This window comes from Oryzias melastigma, linkage group LG5 (assembly GCF_002922805.2).
Source record: "Oryzias melastigma strain HK-1 linkage group LG5, ASM292280v2, whole genome shotgun sequence".
Classification (NCBI taxonomy): domain Eukaryota; kingdom Metazoa; phylum Chordata; class Actinopteri; order Beloniformes; family Adrianichthyidae; genus Oryzias; species Oryzias melastigma.
This window is the reverse complement of record NC_050516.1, coordinates 33,652,161-33,670,415: the sequence shown is the minus strand read 5'-3', so window position 1 is coordinate 33,670,415 and position 18,255 is coordinate 33,652,161. Positions and strand designations below refer to the sequence as shown.

General features: G+C 40.3%; 1 protein-coding gene across 2 annotated transcripts in view; it reads left to right on the top strand.

Moving 5' to 3' along the window:
- Window positions 1-18,255, top strand: part of LOC112144985 (nucleolar protein 4-like) — an 83,494-nt gene that overhangs the window by 28,645 nt on the left and 36,594 nt on the right. For both annotated transcript variants that reach the window (XM_024269932.1, XM_036212067.1), the window contains one exon: window positions 15,092-15,245. In XM_024269932.1, the coding sequence (XP_024125700.1) occupies window positions 15,092-15,245 (154 nt within the window). The remainder of the gene's footprint in view (window positions 1-15,091; window positions 15,246-18,255) is intronic.

The window sequence follows — 18,255 nt, the reverse complement described above, 5'->3', positions numbered from 1 at the left end:
TCAGAACCGTTTCAGATGTTTCTAAAGGTGAAATAAATGTTGACAACAGAAATGTTTGAGGGAAGGATCTCTTGGATCACTGTAATTCAGCATATTCTATACATAGGACTGCTTTATTTAATCTATGAGATCCAAATCCAACTTGATTTTCTTGTAAAGTAGTGAAAAGGGTTTAAGGCTAAAGACTGTAATTGAAGACGCAGCGGAGGAATTGAGTTACAGGTAACCTTCTGTGGATCTGTTCCACACATGGAGGCTGCAGAGAACTGACCTCCATCCAGTCCAGGCTTTGCAATCAACTCTTTGACCTGAAAAATTAGATTCTGATTTCTTCAAGTGGACATTAAATTTCACACTAACAAGCAGAAAGTGGAAGAGAAAGACGGATTGGATTATATTTATTCTGTGGTCTGCTGTCCTTTATTGCTGATCTGTGCATCTACATTCATCATGAAGTCTTAAGTTCTCCTGGTTTTAACCCCTTCATGCCTGAATGTGTTTCCTAATATATAAATATATATTCTTCAGTGTTTTTTCCATTCAAGTGGAGTCCAGTATCACTGAGAATTAAGGGATTCTTCCCTGAACTCTGTTTTTACATATTTTAGTGTCCAATAAAAAATATGTAAATGTTATAAAACTACAGCAGTTTCAAATCAAAGCATGACAGATTGGATTATTTTTAGGACGTCGTCGTTCTCCTTCAGTTCTGCTGTGATGTGTTAGAAGATGTCCATACGATCTTAGCGTGAGACAGATGGCGCCTCAGCCAGCAGAATCTCATCTGCACTAAATTCTTTTGTTGTTGTTGTGTCACAGATCTGCTGCTCCGGTCACTGTCTTGTTGATGACCCAGTTTCACTCAAACTTTAACACCACACGCCAGGCTCGTGGTTGTGGGGCGCGGCAGGGATTTGGCTTTGTTTGGAGACTCATGGGAGATCGCCGTTTACCTGCAGAGGTCTGGACATGCCAGAGTGTTTACAGGACGGAGGATTTATTCAGTCTTGTGGTTTGTTCAGATATCAGGAGCGTCCAACAAGCCTTCTTCGGAAAAACACCAAACAGATCACAGATATTGGAAATATTTTATGACAAATGTAATTTTCAACAAAGAGGGAGTGTGTGATTTAGGCAGAAGGTGAAGACATCTTGAAGCTAAAGGTGTAGCGTATAAAATGTAGTAATTACTCAACAATGTGTCTCAGCTCTATGTAGTTTTGGGAGCTCGGACGGTTCTTTCTACTGAGTTTTTTGGGTCTTAGAATCATCTTTGGCATTTCCTCTTTTGTACAGGAAAGTCTTACCTGTCAGGGATTTGCTTTCATTCATCACCTCTGCAGAGACTTGAACCTGAGACTTTGTCTCTCGTAAAGAAAATTATGTTTTTGGTGTTTTTTTTATACATTTTTGTAGCTTATTTCTCATGATGGAGGACATGTGTGAAGAACATTTGGCTCATGATTACATTTCTGAGTTTTTCTTTATTCACATCATTGTGAATCTGGAGCCGATAGAAAAATGTCATTTGAAAAAGAGCTTATTTGATGTGTTGTAAATACACTGATGGGCCTCAAGTTCTGTTTGCCTGCATCCACTTGCTGGAAAGCTCTGATATTGCTCTCCATTTTTTTGCTACACTGATGTTAGTTTGGTCTTGTGAGGTGCTACAAGCTAGCGGGACAGAATGTAAACTTAGCATAGCAAACTCCCACGGCAAAAGGCCCATAAACCAGAACTGAATCGATCCGTCATGAAATCTGGATATTTATCACCATTTATTTTTTCATTTGCTAATGTTAGCTTGGGGTTGTGGGGGGCTGTAAGCTAACAGACGAGAGTGCTAACAAAGTGCTGATGAGAAATTAGCCGAGTTTTACTTCCTCACCCACAATCAAGAGGCGAATTTCTAATGAACTGCTCTGCCAAAAATATGTTTCAAAAATCGACACCGGCTTTTGATTTTGTCTAAAAACTCCATAATAATAATTAATAAAACACAAGGAACTCCATGACAGTAGAAAAAAGTACATAAACAAAAATTTAACATGTGTTATGTAAAATAGTCTAAACACAAAAACAGTATTATTGTATTTTTTGATTTAATAATTTGTGTATTTATGAAGTTAAAGTTTGCATTAATTCATCATCTTGTTTGTAAATGAAGAAAACTCTAAAAAATAAGATCATAAACATCCTCAGTCCCGATAATCATAGAAATGATCTTATTATTTAAAGTGGGATTTGGGATGCAGCTCCTGTTTTCAGCTCCGACTTGGTCAAAAACCAAATTCCTCTTTTTTTGCTTCAGTTAATCTTTCTGATAATAAATAATAATCTAGAGTTTGTCAGGAGCTCAGGTGATGTTTCTGTCCTTCAGGTTCCAGATGATAGAAGTGAATCTCTCCAGATGTTTTTAATCACCTGTACATAATTATTTCTCAGCACAAGTCCTGCTTTTGTAGCTTTACACTTTCCTGTTTTAACTCCTCTATGAACTGCTGGAGGTTTTTACCAGTCAGTGACATGACTCGTCTCTCCGGGTTTGCCTTCAGTGAAGGTCAGCAGCAGCTTATCGATCTCAGCCGGCGGTCTTGTGCTGCGTTCGGCTTTTTATAGCTTGACAGACGGACAGGACTACAGCTCACCCAAGCCAAAAAAACCTGTCTCTGTATCTGCCTGTCTGAGGGCTTTCTGATTGTGTCCACGGCACAAACCCATCGCCTCGCTGCCTCCAAAAGCTGAGCATCAACCCTCCCCCTCCAGGACTCGCCATCATGTGTGCTTCAGTTCTGTCAGGAGTCAATAATCTGCAGTGCAGCTTCTCAGCCGCTACCTGTTAATGTGAGCTCACTGTGTGTGCATGTGTGTGTGTGTGTGTGCATGTACGTGCACTCGCCTTCATGTTAGTCCTCAGGCTCTAATGTCACGCTCTCTGACTGAGTCCTCTCTCAGATTCATTCTGTTGCCCTAAAATCTACAGTTGTGTCCAAATTTCCTCACTTTTCAGTATTGAATTCACTTTTTAGGACATGCTTGATTCTTCTTGGGAGGGTTCCAATCTACAATTCTAAAATCCAGTCTGCAAAAAGCTAGTGTTCATCAGTGCTCACTAATAAAATTGACCAATTGATTTGAATCGATCTAAGCCTAATAGATAAATAATCGATCCATAAAACTGAGATCGATCTAACACATAAAAGTAAATGACACCATAGCTTGATGCTATGATTACAGTATGTGAACTGGATCAGATTAATATAAATATATTCCAAAACATATAGATTATTAATGTATTACTGAACAAATGTGTCTAAACCGTAGAAACGTAAAATTCAATTGAGTGGATTGAAAGAATGGAAAAAAAAAAAAAAATTGGAACCCGTTTTTTTTTAACCGTTTCAGGCTCTAGTGAATCGAATCGATTCAGAAAATGTTATCAATAACCAGCCTTACCAGATCAATCTGTCTGATAAAAGTTTAATCGAGTTGAATCAGATCAACCCATATCATTACAAAACCACTTCAAATCAAAATCAATCGATTATAATCAGTATTGGAAAACATCATTTTGATCAGAAGCCTGTTCCTCATGAGTTACCGCCCTGCTTGTTATGCAGCTAACCCTACGGCTCACCTGGATCAGGTGTGTTCAGTCAATCAGACGCTGGACTCAGTCCAGCTAACCAGCCGTGACTGAAGCGGGTTTATCTGCAGAACAAGGAGAGCAGGAGCTCACGAGGAACAGGGCTGGAGATGAAGGATTTGTTAGATTGTTGTGTTGTTGTGTGTGATGTCTGCTGGTGCTCTGAGGAAGAGCCTGAAGGTCGGAGAGCTTTTGGGCAGCAGGGCAGTGACTGTGTGTGTTTACTGCAGCGGCGTCGCCATGGCGCTCCAGGTTTGATTAGTGTTCACCCCAAACAACCTATTATTTAATGAGTTCAAGACAGTGAGGAGCGCTGAGGTTAAACACAGGAGTAATGCCAGCAGAGGTGAGGTGCATCATGGGAATGAGTGTTTTCAAATGGCTAATTGGCAGTATCCAGCTGTCAGTATTCTTATTCTTGTAGCTGTTACTGTGTGTAATGTCATTTATTTATGTGTGCAGTCTGTTTATGTAGATGAGAACAGAGGACGGAACTGTAATCTGACTGTAATCTAATCGGAGAAAAACCTCAGATTCTAAACGACAAGATCCAAAAGACTTTGCTGTTAAATGCTGCACGCTTCATCCCCTTTTATTAGCTCTAATGCAAACGGAGGAACATCAGTGCTGGACTTAATTTAGGTTCTAAACTGACCAATCAGAAGCTGTAATTAAAGTATGGGGCACCTGCTGGTTCCTGCGTCAAATGTTCACAGATTTGTTGTTGTCTGCTTTCAAGTGGTGGGGGTGTGGACCTACAGCAAGCTCACTCCTGATTGGTGCGAGTGGTTGCCATAGAAACGTTGACTTAGACCAACCAATCACTGCTCCCTACCATCATCTGGCTCCAACATGGCGCTGTCCGTATTGCAAAAACGCGGCAACTGAAATGACTTTATTTCACTAGAGCAGGAAGTAAACCATTTTCAATGAATGACATCATACTCACTCCATCCAGTTCTCTTCTACAGTAAACAGTAAGAGAAACACTGAGGTGACCGTGCTTTTTCTGTTGCTGGTCCCCAGTTATGGAATAATATTCCTCCAGAGCGGAGCGTGATATCAGATCTAAACTGTTTGAAATGTCAACTAAAGACTTCCCTTTTAGAATCACTTTGAATTCTATGTAAATGGTGATGTCTTAGTTGTGTGATTGCTTAGTAAGCATTCACATAATAATAATTCTCCTGTTCCTGTCCGTACGTAAAATCTCAATCTTTCATGGATTTCATCAATCTTGGTATCGAAACGTTCAACTCATTCAGAAAATTACTGCTTGTACTTTTGGTATTCATAAACTTTATAGTTTTTAAAACATTGAGTAAAATATATGAAACTAATGAGAAATCAGTCGAATCCTTCAAAAACGTTTGTGCACATTGAAACTTGTGAACTTCTGCATTCAGCCAGAGACACCATTCACACTTTAAATGTTCAGCAATCGCTGGGTTTTTAGGTTAATGTGGCTTTAAGCTTTTACTTTAGCATTATGCTAGCTGTTTTTGGCTAATTTAGACATTTTTCCAGTTTTTGGCTAATTTGGAGTTTTGCTAAAACCTTAGCATTATGCTAGCTTTTTTTAATCTAATTTAGACCTGTTTCCAGTTTTTAGCTTAATTTGGAGTTTAACTAGCATTTTAGCATTATCGAAGCTGTTTTTTGGCTAATTTAGATATATTTCCAGTTAACTCTGCATTTAGCTTGTATTTTAGCAAGATTTTAGCTTTATCATTTTCAGCTAACGGTCCTGGCGTCTTTAGCGGCCACATTCAACTTACAGCATTCACACTTCCATTATCGCAGGTAATGCTATACATCTAATTTTATTCAAATGTCATCGCATTTTTAATGCATTTTACCCACTTTTGTCATTTAATTCTTTAATTTTTGCCCTTGATTAGCTCAATTAATTATTAAGTAATCAATTGATTTGCTGAATTTGCTGAAAGTGTTGTATAGTCCTTCAGAGAAAGTGGCTCAGCAATGTGGGGGTGTTATCTAAGGTTTGTGTTTAGTGAATTTGGAACCAAACTTTTTCAAGACTCCGGCTCAACAAAGCAAAAGTGCAGATGTGTAACCTGGAAAAGAGCATCAGATAATCCCGTCACAGTGGATTACCGCAGACATGGTGAACTAAACTCATCTTTGGGTTTGACAGCGACTGTGTTGTTTGCAAACACCCTGTGTTTGTGTTTGTGTGTTGGCAGTAGAACTCTGCTGTCACTAACAGCCTTTAATTATCTTTTGTCGTCCTCTCAGAGCGACGTTTACTCTCTTTCTCTGCAGCTCTTCTTCTGAAATCTTGGTACCAGCGTTGTAAGAGACAGCGTGAGGTGTTAAGTTCTGTGCTGGGTTGGGGTGCATGCAGGCAGCAGCAGTCAGGGGGGGTTTGGGGGGGCGTGTTTTAATGATGTCAGGACTGCTGAAGATGATAATGACTCGGTTTCCATGGAATCCCACTAACAGGATGCTCATAAATGAAGGAGGAGAACCGGACCTTCTTTCATGGTAATGGTTGCAGAACAAAAACATCTGGGGGTCCAGATAGTGCTGGTGGTGTGGGGGGCAGAAGGACACAGGTTGAGGGTGGAGTGAGAAAGATGAGGATGGAGACCTGATGATGGGATGGGGGAAGGGAGTCAGGAATGAGGAGAGATAAATGAGGGTTGGGGGGGTGGGAGGATGCCAATATGAAAGCCGGTGAGGCTTCAGGGTCCAGCTCTGCCGGAAAACAAAGAAACTGAAGAAGAAGAAGCACCAACCCCCATCCAGCCCCCCCATCTCCCTCCTGAAATCCACGGCTTCCCGCTGAAGGAAAACATTCACCTTGAATGGAAGCTGCGGTTCAGGTCCAGACATAAACTAGCTCCGCTGTTCTCTGACGGACGGGAAGCCGGACAGGTCACGCCGCGAGGCGAGCGTCTTTCACTGCAGCACAGACAGGAATCGAACACACACCTGCTTCAAGCATCATCAGGTCAACATACGACCATAAACTTTAATGTAGACGAGTTCTTCCTGGATAAATAGTTATTATTTTTATTAAAACATAGAGTTTTGAAGTCCCGTACTTCAAACAGAAATGCAGAGAACACAACGTGTTTCCAGGAACAGAAACACGTGAAGCTGGTTGATGAGAATTAAAGAAGCCCCGCCTCTAAAGTAACAAACACCTGTTTGAGCTGGAATTTACTGAAGACAGGACACACCTAGAAGATAGACGCTATTCTGCATCTTAAATGAGCGTTTTTTGCTGATCACTTTAGATCTGGGGAAATCGGATGTTTGTGTTAGACTGGGGGCGGAGCTGTCAGAGCAGACTCTTCCTGAAAGGGGCGGTCTCACTCTGTGACGTCAGACCGTGAGAACCCGATCGTTTTCATTCGACTGCTGTTGAGAGTGCAGGTTTTTAGAGGATTACTCAGAAATGCGGATCAGAATACCCCTTTGGGGTCCTTATGGTGAGGTATGAACAGTATAATACACCTAAAAGCTTTATGAGTTGGTTTTTCATGGTATGGACACTTTAAATACCCCCTCCAATGAGAGTGGTGTGTTTGTGTTTTTAATATGTTCTTGCGGTATTTTTCTCATGATGGACATATATAAAAAATGAAGCTCAGACTTCCTTTTTTGAGTATTTCTTTATTCAAATCATCAGAAATCCACAAGCTCCCCGCTTATATTTCCCACCATTTTTGTTGCACCTGTAATGTTAGCTTGTGTTGTTAGGGGCTAAAAAAGTCTAAAATATGTAGTTACATTTTTTTATATTAATTATCAGGCATATCAGTTTAAGAAAGTGGGGAAATGTCAAGTTTCACCAGATAATATTCACAATCTAAGTTCAAATCGGCCGATAGGAAAACTCTGATGACCCAGCTTTCTAGCAGCATTTAAACGCATCATCTACACATGAATCTAGAAACGAGAAGAGTCTCACATCAGATCTGTGAGAAAATGTGGTTTTGTGTCTGTGTCAGGTGATTGGTGCGTACTTTTGGAAGATTTGTTTGTGTATTTAGTCTTAAGCTGTTGTAATTTAAAGTTGTACGTGTGTAAATTGTATTTTGCAATTTTTGTAAATACGAATACACAAATGCAAGCTCACACAGTTATGCACAAAATGTATTGTATGAGTTACAGATCAAGAATGACGTTCACATAAATGGCATGAAACTCTTTTCTCTCCATAAAGTGCATCTGTTGCAGCTCTGCAGGTTGACGGTCCTGCAGCAGAAATGCAGGAACATGCTGCCAGAATCCGTCATGGTTAAAGAGTAACGGATCCAAACTGAGGCTCCAGGCTGACACGTCAAAAGATTTATAGAGGTCACAAAAACCAAAGGTTGGAAAGGAGCCGGGCGACTTTCTGGAGACAAAACTCAGAAACAAACTCAACACTTTATAATCAGATTCATTAAAAAGCTTTATTAACACATTAACAAACATCATCAGTGTGTTTATAGGGCGTTAGTGAGACATTTATTAGCACAGTAAGCTGAATGAGGTTCATTAAAATACTTTGTAAGATTCAATAACATCTAAAGTGAGACCATCGTCTGCAAAGGTCATATTAATAAACTGCTCACACGTTTAACAAATGTATTAACCATCTTTGACAGCATTCTATTCAGTGTTTTGCATCACCTAAAGTGTGACCCAAACTTCACCTCGGAAATTAAAGTGAAATGACAGGATTCCCTTAAACCAGTGGTCCCCACCGGTGCCGTTCTGTGGACCCCATGGCGCCAGGCCGCGGAGAAACTACTAAATTATACGATTTTCTTTTTTGTTTTTTTTCTTTTATTTTGAAAATCGACTGGATTCTCTCGATGAGCTTGAGCGCTAAAAGCAGTCTGGCGGCATGTAACACAAGAAAAGTTGCATTTGGAAGCTTTCTTTGGAAACAGTTTTGAGTTCTTCTGTTTAGTAAAAACGTTTTTGTGCTAAAATGTTTCCTTTGAAAGTCTTGCATTGAGCTTTAACGGAGTCTGATTTGTTTCCTGTTGAGCATCGATAATTGATGGGGCCGTGGTAAAATCCTCATGGGTGGACCGGTCCGCAGCCACAAAAAGGTTGGGGACCACTGCCGTAAAACCCTTAATATCATAAGAACACTGCAAACATGTCTGGTGTTTTTACCCCGTCGTCTTATGTGTCGGAAGTTTGTAAAAATCACATTAGAAAAGAAATCAGATCATAGTTTTAGTACAAAGAAACCGATAGATTAATGCTGTAATCTACTGTCTGTAGTGAAGGTGTAAAATAATGAGGTTGAATGGAAAATAGTGTATTAATAGTATTTGAAAGTATTTTTTATTCTTCTTTAGATACCAGACTGGACAGTATTTGATTATTACATATATTTCATTTAAGTCATCAGTCTGTTGAAAAACAGTCAAATATTTCTGCAGTTTTTCCTGCAAATCTAATGATTGGATGTAATGAATCAAAGGTCTGTCTTCTGACTGAGGGCCGGATAAATGAGGAGCAGACTTTCATCTGAAAGAGAGGTTTTAAAGTCAACTCCAAGCACAATAAGGTTCTTTAGTTCAGAAGTTGAAGGACCAGTGGGACTGCAGCCACATCCAGGGAGAGTACGGATAACAAACGGGACAGATTCTAGGAACGGGAACAGAAAAGTTCCAAAGACGATAAGAAGTGAAGTTCAGATCAGAACAGCTCGCTGGTGGCTCACCAACTTTTGGATGAGCCTAAAAGCTTTTAGGAGAAACTCCTTTGAGCGGGTGAGACTGAACTGGACCTTCTGAAAAGGCACATTTGCGTTCCTGGATGATCAGTGTTTCCATTGTGAAGCATGGAGGAGGTCTGATCATGGTATTGGGTTGCTTTGCTGCGTCCATTAAACCTGTGTGTGACTCTATGTCACACGGCTGGGTCTCAGTCAGGAGTTTTTCCAAAGCATAATGAAAACAGCGGCTGATTAGTGAACAAAGTGTGATTCTAAAAACTCATAATGGAACGCCTCAGTGGGAGGAGCTTCACCATTCTGTGTTACTGCTGCAGAAATCCTTTGGTTTGGTTAGTATTATTCTGTCACTATCTGTAGTTGTTGTTTTAAGCATTAGTTAACAGATCACACTGTGTCTGATTGGTTCTGGCTTGTTTGTGGAACGTTTGGATCAGTTATTCTTTCATTCTTTATCATTCTTCTCCTTTAGGATTTTAGGTAAATTTTATGTAAAGACCAAATCTAACTATTGTCCATCATCATAGTTGATGTTTGGAAATCCTTTCCACTTTCAGAGGACTTTTTCTTTACTCTGATTTAAATAGTTTTACACAGTTTTTTAAGGTATTTAAACAGTCAGAGCTGATAAGGACTTTGCCACTAAAAGCCGAGAAGTACATAGTTCATCAAATGAACAAAATTAGGGATTTTTTCTTCTTGGCCGGGAAGGCCGGGTTTGATTCCCACTTGATACCGAGAGCAAATGACAATAGCGAGCTGATTAACATAATCCAGTGGGATTGTTGGTCAAGACCCTGGCAGTAATTAGTAATGGTTGTTGAGGAAATTCTACTTTTATCAACAATTTTTTGAAAAACATAATGAACTTATGGTTATAATTTGTGACTACATATTTTACTGAGTAAACTTTACCAGCATCATTTCCTATTGACAAATGTATTAATTCACTGTTTTAAGTTCAACTAAACTTGTCTGGTTTTGTATTTATGTAAAAACTTAAAAAATTTAAGGCGATCTTTTTCTTCACTCTGTTCAAGTAAACTCAATTAATCCGGGTTAAGAGTGTACTCTTTTATATCCAGTTCTTTTTCCTAAGGCCTTTATTTCATCTTAAATTTCCTTTAAAACATTAATAATAATAATTAATAAAGTATATTGATTGATTGATTGTTTCAGCCGTTTTAAAAGCTGTTCCAAACACCAGGAAGTTGGAATGTGCTAACCCAGATCTCCACTTTTACTTTTGATGGGCACAGAGCTGTGGTAACAGGAGGTGATGCCACATGCAGCCCAGCGGGGGCTCGGCCAAACGCCCACCCTGACAGCAAGGGAAGCCGCTCTTTGGCCAAAATGAAGCATATTTAACGGTCGGGAAGGGCTCTGACCCACTGTGCCTCAGGAGAAGTGCTTTTGTTTTGGTGCTTCAGCTGTTTCCATGCCAGTCGGAGCGGGAATCCTTCTTCTGTTCCGTTCAGGCTGGAGTTTCTCCACTTTTCTGATTTGTTCAGATCAGTTAATCTTAAAGCAGATGACTGATAATCTGTCAGCACTTCACATCAACCCCTTTAGGCTGTGTTTTTGATTATTTTTTGGTATTTTCTCAGTTTTTGGCGTAGGAAATTGGAATTTTATGAATAGAAGTTTACACTTTGCTCAGATTAAAAATTCCAGTAGATTCTGAAGGAGACAAGCGGCTCATTGGAATCATCGTGTTAATGGTTACAAAGTTACTGTAAATCAAAGAACATAAACACTGGAGCTCTGGTGTTAAAAGGTTTAAGGCATCAGAATAACTGCAGCCGGCCTGAGCTCCTCTACTCTGTGTCTGTGATGTGGAGCTGGAAGGTTTCTGCAGCTTTTCTACCTGCTGCTGACTCAGCAGAACAGATCCAAAGGATGGATCAGACAAGACCAAAAGGGTGTAGATCTGCTGGAACAAAGCGTTTGTCGTGTTCACAGCAGTTCATAAAGAACCTGAGCGGCTGAAGCTGTTATGTTGTTACGTTTCTGGCTTCTCCTGGAGTGAATGATGCAGGATTTAGGTACGAGGATGTCTGACAGCAGACGCTTCGTCATCATGAGAGAAATCCTGAAACGATTTTATCTGCCATTTATGACGGCGGCTGGGAATCAAAGCCCGTCTGGAGTCATCGTCACCAGCTCAGGGTTCTGAAACAAAGCAGATCTTATCAGGAGGCATGAATGGTTTCAGATGAAACCTTTTCCAGCGACTCTGTGAATTTGATTTTGAAAGGGTGGGATGCTCCTGTCCTCGTGTGCGCGGCTGCTTCTCCTCAAGCTGGCTGCACGCCCGGCTGCATGCTCGGCTGCACGCCCGGCTGCAGTGAGGAAGCTCATTCATGGTGACGAGTCCAGGGAACCCCCTCCTCTGAGGACCCACCAAGCAGACAGATGTGGGTCAGTGGTGTCTCATGGACTCCCTCATAAGAGTTTGGGCTTCTCCGTGAGGTGCCGAGGTCTAAGAGGAAGTGCAGAAGTGTGTTTTGGTTCAGTTGTTTTATATTTATATTTTATCCGTTAGTGTTCTTGGTGTTTTATTGGACAGCGCTCTGTAGCAGTTTGGGCTTTATAAATAAAGTTGATTTGATTTAACATTTTAATTGATTAAATCTTTCATTTTACAGAAATTAAAATTGCTTCAAGCTTTTTGTTATTCTTATTTTTCTTCTCAGTGACTGTGTATGTTTATAAATGTGACCCATGTGTTCACAGAAAACCAGGGGCATTGTGGGTAAAGTTGAAGCATTTCAGCATTTAGTTTTTAATGAGGAATGTCGCTGAGGAACTATTGGAGACATTTGGGTTTACATTTAGAACCTATACTATGCCCCTTTCATGATGTCATGTGTTTGGCCCATAAAAGCAAAAAGCATCAGAACTTTTGTAAAGATGGATGTTCATATAAAATGAAAGCGTTTTACCGATCAACAGCTATAGCTCCTTGGAGAAGGTGGGTGTGTTTGTTAGCCTGGGGGCGGTGCTAGCAGTGTAGACTCTTCCTGGAAGGGGCTGTTCTCACTTTGTGATGTCACAATGTGAGGCTCCGCTCATTTTTGTGGGTTGGGAGGGGCTGGCTCTGAGAGAGCAGGATTTTAGAGGAACGCTCAGAGGTGTGTGAATGGATTAAAATACCACTTTGAGGTTGTTTATAGTGAGGAATCAACAATATAGCTCAAAAAAGTTGATTTTTGCATGACAACGGCCCTTTAAACGACTAGCTGTTCTATGTTGAGCTGGTCTAAATATAAACTGATCAGAGGAGGGTGTCCTTTACTCATCAGATGTTATTGTTTCTCAAAGACTTCTTGCTGTAGAAACTTCCCCTGAAAAATGAAACATGTCTTCATTTCTATGCTGATGACACTAAACTTTGTTTTCATAAACAAGCAAAATTTGTCTTGAACTCATGCGCCCTGATGAAAATGGGGTGTTGGTGTTTTAAGAATTTTTCTCATGACATATTTAAAGAGAATTGAGATTAAAATTGTATTTCAGAGTATTTCTTTATTCAAATAATTGTGAATCTGGAGCAGACACAAAAGGTCATTTGGAAGAAGCCTGTAGGTATGACATAAAGCTGCTAAGGACGGCCACAAACTCCCTGATGTTTCCACTTACAAATAGATCCGTGAACGTCTTGTTTTCCTCGTCTGAGCTGGAATCTGGATCTTATAATCCTCTCGATTTTATTTGTTCCACTAATGTTAGGTTGGGGATGTGAGGGGCTGTAACAGAAGGATGATGGGAAGGGGGGGTAGGCTTTACTCTGCACCAATGGTTCCCCCCACAATCCAGAAGTGAATTTATAATTAATTACTGCTGCTCTGCAGAAACTATGTTGTAGAAAACAACACAGATTCTTGTCTAAAAAACAACCAAGTTATAATTAAAAACTACTGGGAACACCTTTACAATAGATCTAAAGATGATCTGAGTTTAAGACGTTGGTGTTCTCATGATATTGAACACATTAAAAATCTATTCATGATCTCTGCTGGTGTCAGAGCAGCCTGATCATTTTTTTCTTTTTCATTTCTGTTCTTGATGGTTTAACTCAGAAGATTATAGAAACATTATATATAGAAGCATTACTGTCTCTAATAAATGTACAGAACTGCAGTCATTTGTGGTTTGGTGCAATTTGTTTCTGAAAACCCAGAGCCAGTCCAATGCTTCAGGTTTTCCACTGTAAATAGTGATAATACTGGCTTGATTTTTCGTTCTGATGTTCGACTGTTTGGCAGGTTTACATGTAAAAAATCCTCATTGCTGTTTGCAGCTGCAGACTGACGGTGGATCTACAATTTTTGCTGCTGTGACACAGAAATGTCCCTTTGAGGGAATAATGCAGACCTATTTATCTGTCTGAACATCAAAATTACTGTCTGCTGCTTTTTTGAGAATCACTTCAACAACACTGCCCCCATGAAATATGTTGTCTGGCACGGATACATTTCTGAAGACCAACACACCGACTCAATGATCCGTTTTCTGGTTCAAGAGAAAGAGTTCCTTTGAGTTCCTACAGACCAGCCTGACCCAAAAAGGTTCCTAAGACAGATCAACAGTTCATCCAGCAACAGAAGCAAAAAGAAGAATTAATATGGATGGGCCGATATCATTTTTCCGTCCAATATTTTCCCTGTAACTGTGACCGATAGCCGATATTTACCGATATTGATATTTCAGTGTCTAGAATAGCACAAAGTTTGGAGATTTCCTTTTCTTTATTAGAAATACAATAGCTAGCGGTCTGCTAGCTTTGTTTTAAAATAGCTAGCAGCCGCTTTATGTCACACAACACAAAAAGACGGGCGGATGAGCGCGTCTCCTGCTGCAACTCCACAGTTAAAGAGAAATATCGGTAGCATATATTGGTGGAAAGTTTGATATCGGATAATCTAAAATTATGCAAATATTAGCCGATACCGATACTAGCATGATATATTGCCCATCCCTAATAGGGCTGGGAATCACTGGGTACTTCACGATACGATACGCGATACATGGCTCACGATATCGTGATGCTGCGATAATTGGTAAAAATAATCTTTAATAACTCACATTATATAGAAGAACACATATTTTTTAGGAAAATATATCCCCATTTATTTTTTTAGCTTAAACAAAATCATGATAAACAACTTGTGTCTAATTTTGTGCAACAAATAATAGACACTTTGTGCAACATTGCTGGAATCAGTGATACTTTGACGAGCATTGACACCAATTGAATTGGAATCATCTTCAAAATTCAGTGTCAACAATAGTAAACATGAAAATCAGTGTCACTAATTAGTGCAGAATGGTTGTAAACAACAGAATAAAAAATGTAATAATTCAAGTAGCTTATTAGTAGAAACGTGCGCCCCCTATCTACCTCCAAAGGAACGTTCAACCAAATGATGACGAGTAACGTTTTACAGCCTCTTCAAATGAAAATAGAAGATTCATACTAGATGAGAACCCATCGAGAATCAATCGCAGGACTAAATATCGCAATAAATCCCAAATCGATATTTTGGTTCACCCCTAATCCCTAAGTATTAAGATGAAGACTCAGTGCTCGTCTGTGTTTGCAGAGTAAATGAAGGTCTCATGCAGAGGTTCTTGTGCTCAGAGCATGTTCACGTCTGGACTTTTGGCGTGATTGTTGTGTAATCTCGCAGTGTTGTGTAGTGAACCTGTGCTGTGTCTGTCGTCCTCAGGATGACAGCTCAGTGAGCAGCGAGGCGGAGGCAGAGATGAGCGAGCCCACGTGGCTAGCAGCAGATCTGGGGAGAGTGACGGAGCTGAGCCCAACACGCCGCGAGGACAGGATGCGCCACAGCCCGCTCAACGCGCACGGCAAGGAGGAGGACGGTAAGGAGCCGCACAGAAGCTCAGCTGAAGGGACTCGGAGAACGTCTGGAAGAGCGTTGTGTAAAGATGGAGCACACACACCTGCAGACACGTCCAGAACACCTGTAGATCTGGTCACATTGTTCCTGCTGGGATGGAGTGCAGGACGAGCTCGCATGCTGGAGGGCTCTTCTGGTTTAATCGGACTGAAAGGTTTCATTTTGAAGTTTGGGTCTGACTCACTGTTTGAGTGTCGGGGTTTCATAGAGCCTGAAGTCTGATCTGCATTCTTCTTACAGAGCAGGGCCGTGGTAGGAAGTGAGCTCCGAATGAAGTGAATGACTAAAACCTCGTGATGCTCATAAAACCAGACCTGCAGTGGACGGACTTCCACATTCATTGCAGTTGAGTGTGAAGTCTCCATCAGTGATGGTTTTAAAACACGTTGATAAGGAAGACCAACCAGGAACCGAACATCTAGAACAGATAGTTCTCAGAAACCCTGTTTTTGGATTGCTGTGATGTGGTTGTGTTTAAATGTTGGGTTGTTTTGATCTACAGCCCAAAATATTCAAAATGATGTGAAACAAAGGCTTGAAATGCTTTTTTTGTTTAATGATTCTACATAAATCACAAGTTTCACAATATTTTTGAATGTTTGAGCTAAGCTGCAGTTTTCCTCCAGTTTTCTTTTTCCTGCAGCAGGAGGAGGTGCTGGAGGAGGAGGTGTCGAACAGAGCCTCACTGTGTTTTTACTTTCGCTCCAGACCTCCTCTGATTTCTTAAAGGCATTTTCCATTCAGCTTTCATTGTGGAGATAAGTGGTTATCTCAAAGCCCTTTTGACGACCCGTCCACTCAGACTCGGGGAGCCTGTTGAAATCACCGCAGACCTTGAAGAAGCCTCTGATTGTGAAAGGTCCAGTTGGATCAGATTTTTAGATGAAGTGTTTGTGGACCTCACCATTAGAAGCCTGCACACCATTAGGATGTGTTTTTGAGTTTCTGCCATGGAGGAGCTGCAGCTGAGAAACGCCGACCCTGATGCCTCTCAGGTCATCCAGAGGCTTCAGGATTGGACTGTCACGAACCGTTATTTCAATAATCGACTAATCACCGATTCATTTGTACAATTAGTCAACTAATCGGACCTTAATAGTCAACATAGTCGTGACTCATCGCGGCATCTCTACTTCAGGGAGATGTTTTAACGCACGTTTGGTCACCTGAAGCAAAACAGTCACATGTCAAAGTTGAGGCCCGGGGGCCGGATCCGGCCCTCTGGGTAATTCTGTCCGGCTTTTTTATGGAGACTAAAATATTGAAAATTATTTAAGGTTTAAGTTGATTTATTCTGGAATAATATTCCTGCCTTTTTATTATTCATATTTATGTCAAAAGTTTACAGTTTAAAGTTTTAAAAATGGGCATTCTGCTAGTTTTTTGGAATATTTTGGGATTTACTAAGATTTTTTAAAGGCTGTTTTGGAGTTTAGCTAATATTTCAGCTACATGCTAGCTGTTTTGGCTAACCAAGGTTTTTTTTTAAAGTTTTTTAGGCTAATTTGGCATTTAGTTCATATTTTAGCTGTCTATCAGCTTCAGTGTTTTCAACTATCATTTTCAGCATCTTCAGTGGTCAAATTCAGCTTACACCATTCACACTAACATTATCACAGTTAATGCTATATATGTAGTTTATAATTATGCTAAAAAGTGATGGCTTTAAAGTTTTAAAAATGTAGTTTTAGAGTGTTCAGTAAATGCTTATCCTGTTCGGCCCGTGACCTCAGGTGTGTTTTGGGTTTTGGCCTCTTGTGTGATTGATCCTCTGGTCCTGAGGTATTAAGATATTTCATGCTACATAATCAGAGTAAGAGCTGTCTGTGCTAAAATGCCTTCTTTTACTATCAATAACACAGAAGCCAAAGTACCTCCAGAGGTTGGGCTTATATAGCATCTTATCTACTATGAAGCTGTAACTATATTTTCTCAGAAAACCAACTTTCTCTTCTCATAAACGTCTTGTATGTTTGCATCAGTGGAGCCTTCATTGTTGTGTATCGCTGGTTCTTTGTGTTGTTGTTCAGAGCATGGATGTGTCCTGACACACAGACAAAGCCGGGTGTATTTTTACGTCTGTACCTCATTCCGTCAGTTTCACACATGTTGACCTAATTGGCCGATCTGAACTGAGTTCATGCTCACATGTTCAGCACCGTGGTGCATGCAGCTGTTACCTGCTATGATGGACTGAAATCAGTAGAAATGAATGGATATTTGCTGTTCTAGCCGAGCAGTCAGACCTTTCCCCTTTCCTCATGTTTGAGGATAGAAACAGCTGATCTGTCAGATGTGAATCCCCGTTGACTCGATGTGGTTCCATGTGACATGCCTCAGAAAGGAGCAACAACTCCTCTGACAGTGTTAGCGTAAACCTCATAGATGCATTTGTTTGGAATAAACATTTCCCTCTTCGTGTGGATGTACATTACGTTCATGAACATGGTTGATCAGAGGGCGGCTGGTCGTTTCCCGCCTCCTCCAGCTCTGGTTTCCTGTGCGGGATTCAGCGATGGACGATTCTGGGCTCAAACTTCAGTCCAGGATCATCTCTGATGTTAGGAACATCAGAACCCCTCTGTGTTTTAGACATCCTCATCCTGACTCCCCTCAGCTTTACCAGTTCTGTTGAAAGTCTTTGCATAAAATGTGAATTCTGTTCCTGAAAATGTAACTACAAATATTTGCAAAGACTGAGATCACGATTCGTGATCTTTCTAAATGTAGAAAAGACTAGTAAAAATACACTTTAGGGACCTCAGAATAATGTGCAGACAAATGTAGGACATAAACTAAACACATTGAATGGGACCATAAACCTTCAAAATAAAGTGTCGATGAAGGTTCTCATTTTCAAAGTAAAGCTATTGAGGGTTTTTGGTAGATGGACAAAAACGAAGCTTAAGTACAGTTCACTAAAGAATTCTAATTTACCTTAAACATAGTTAACAATTAAATGAAGAATTTTA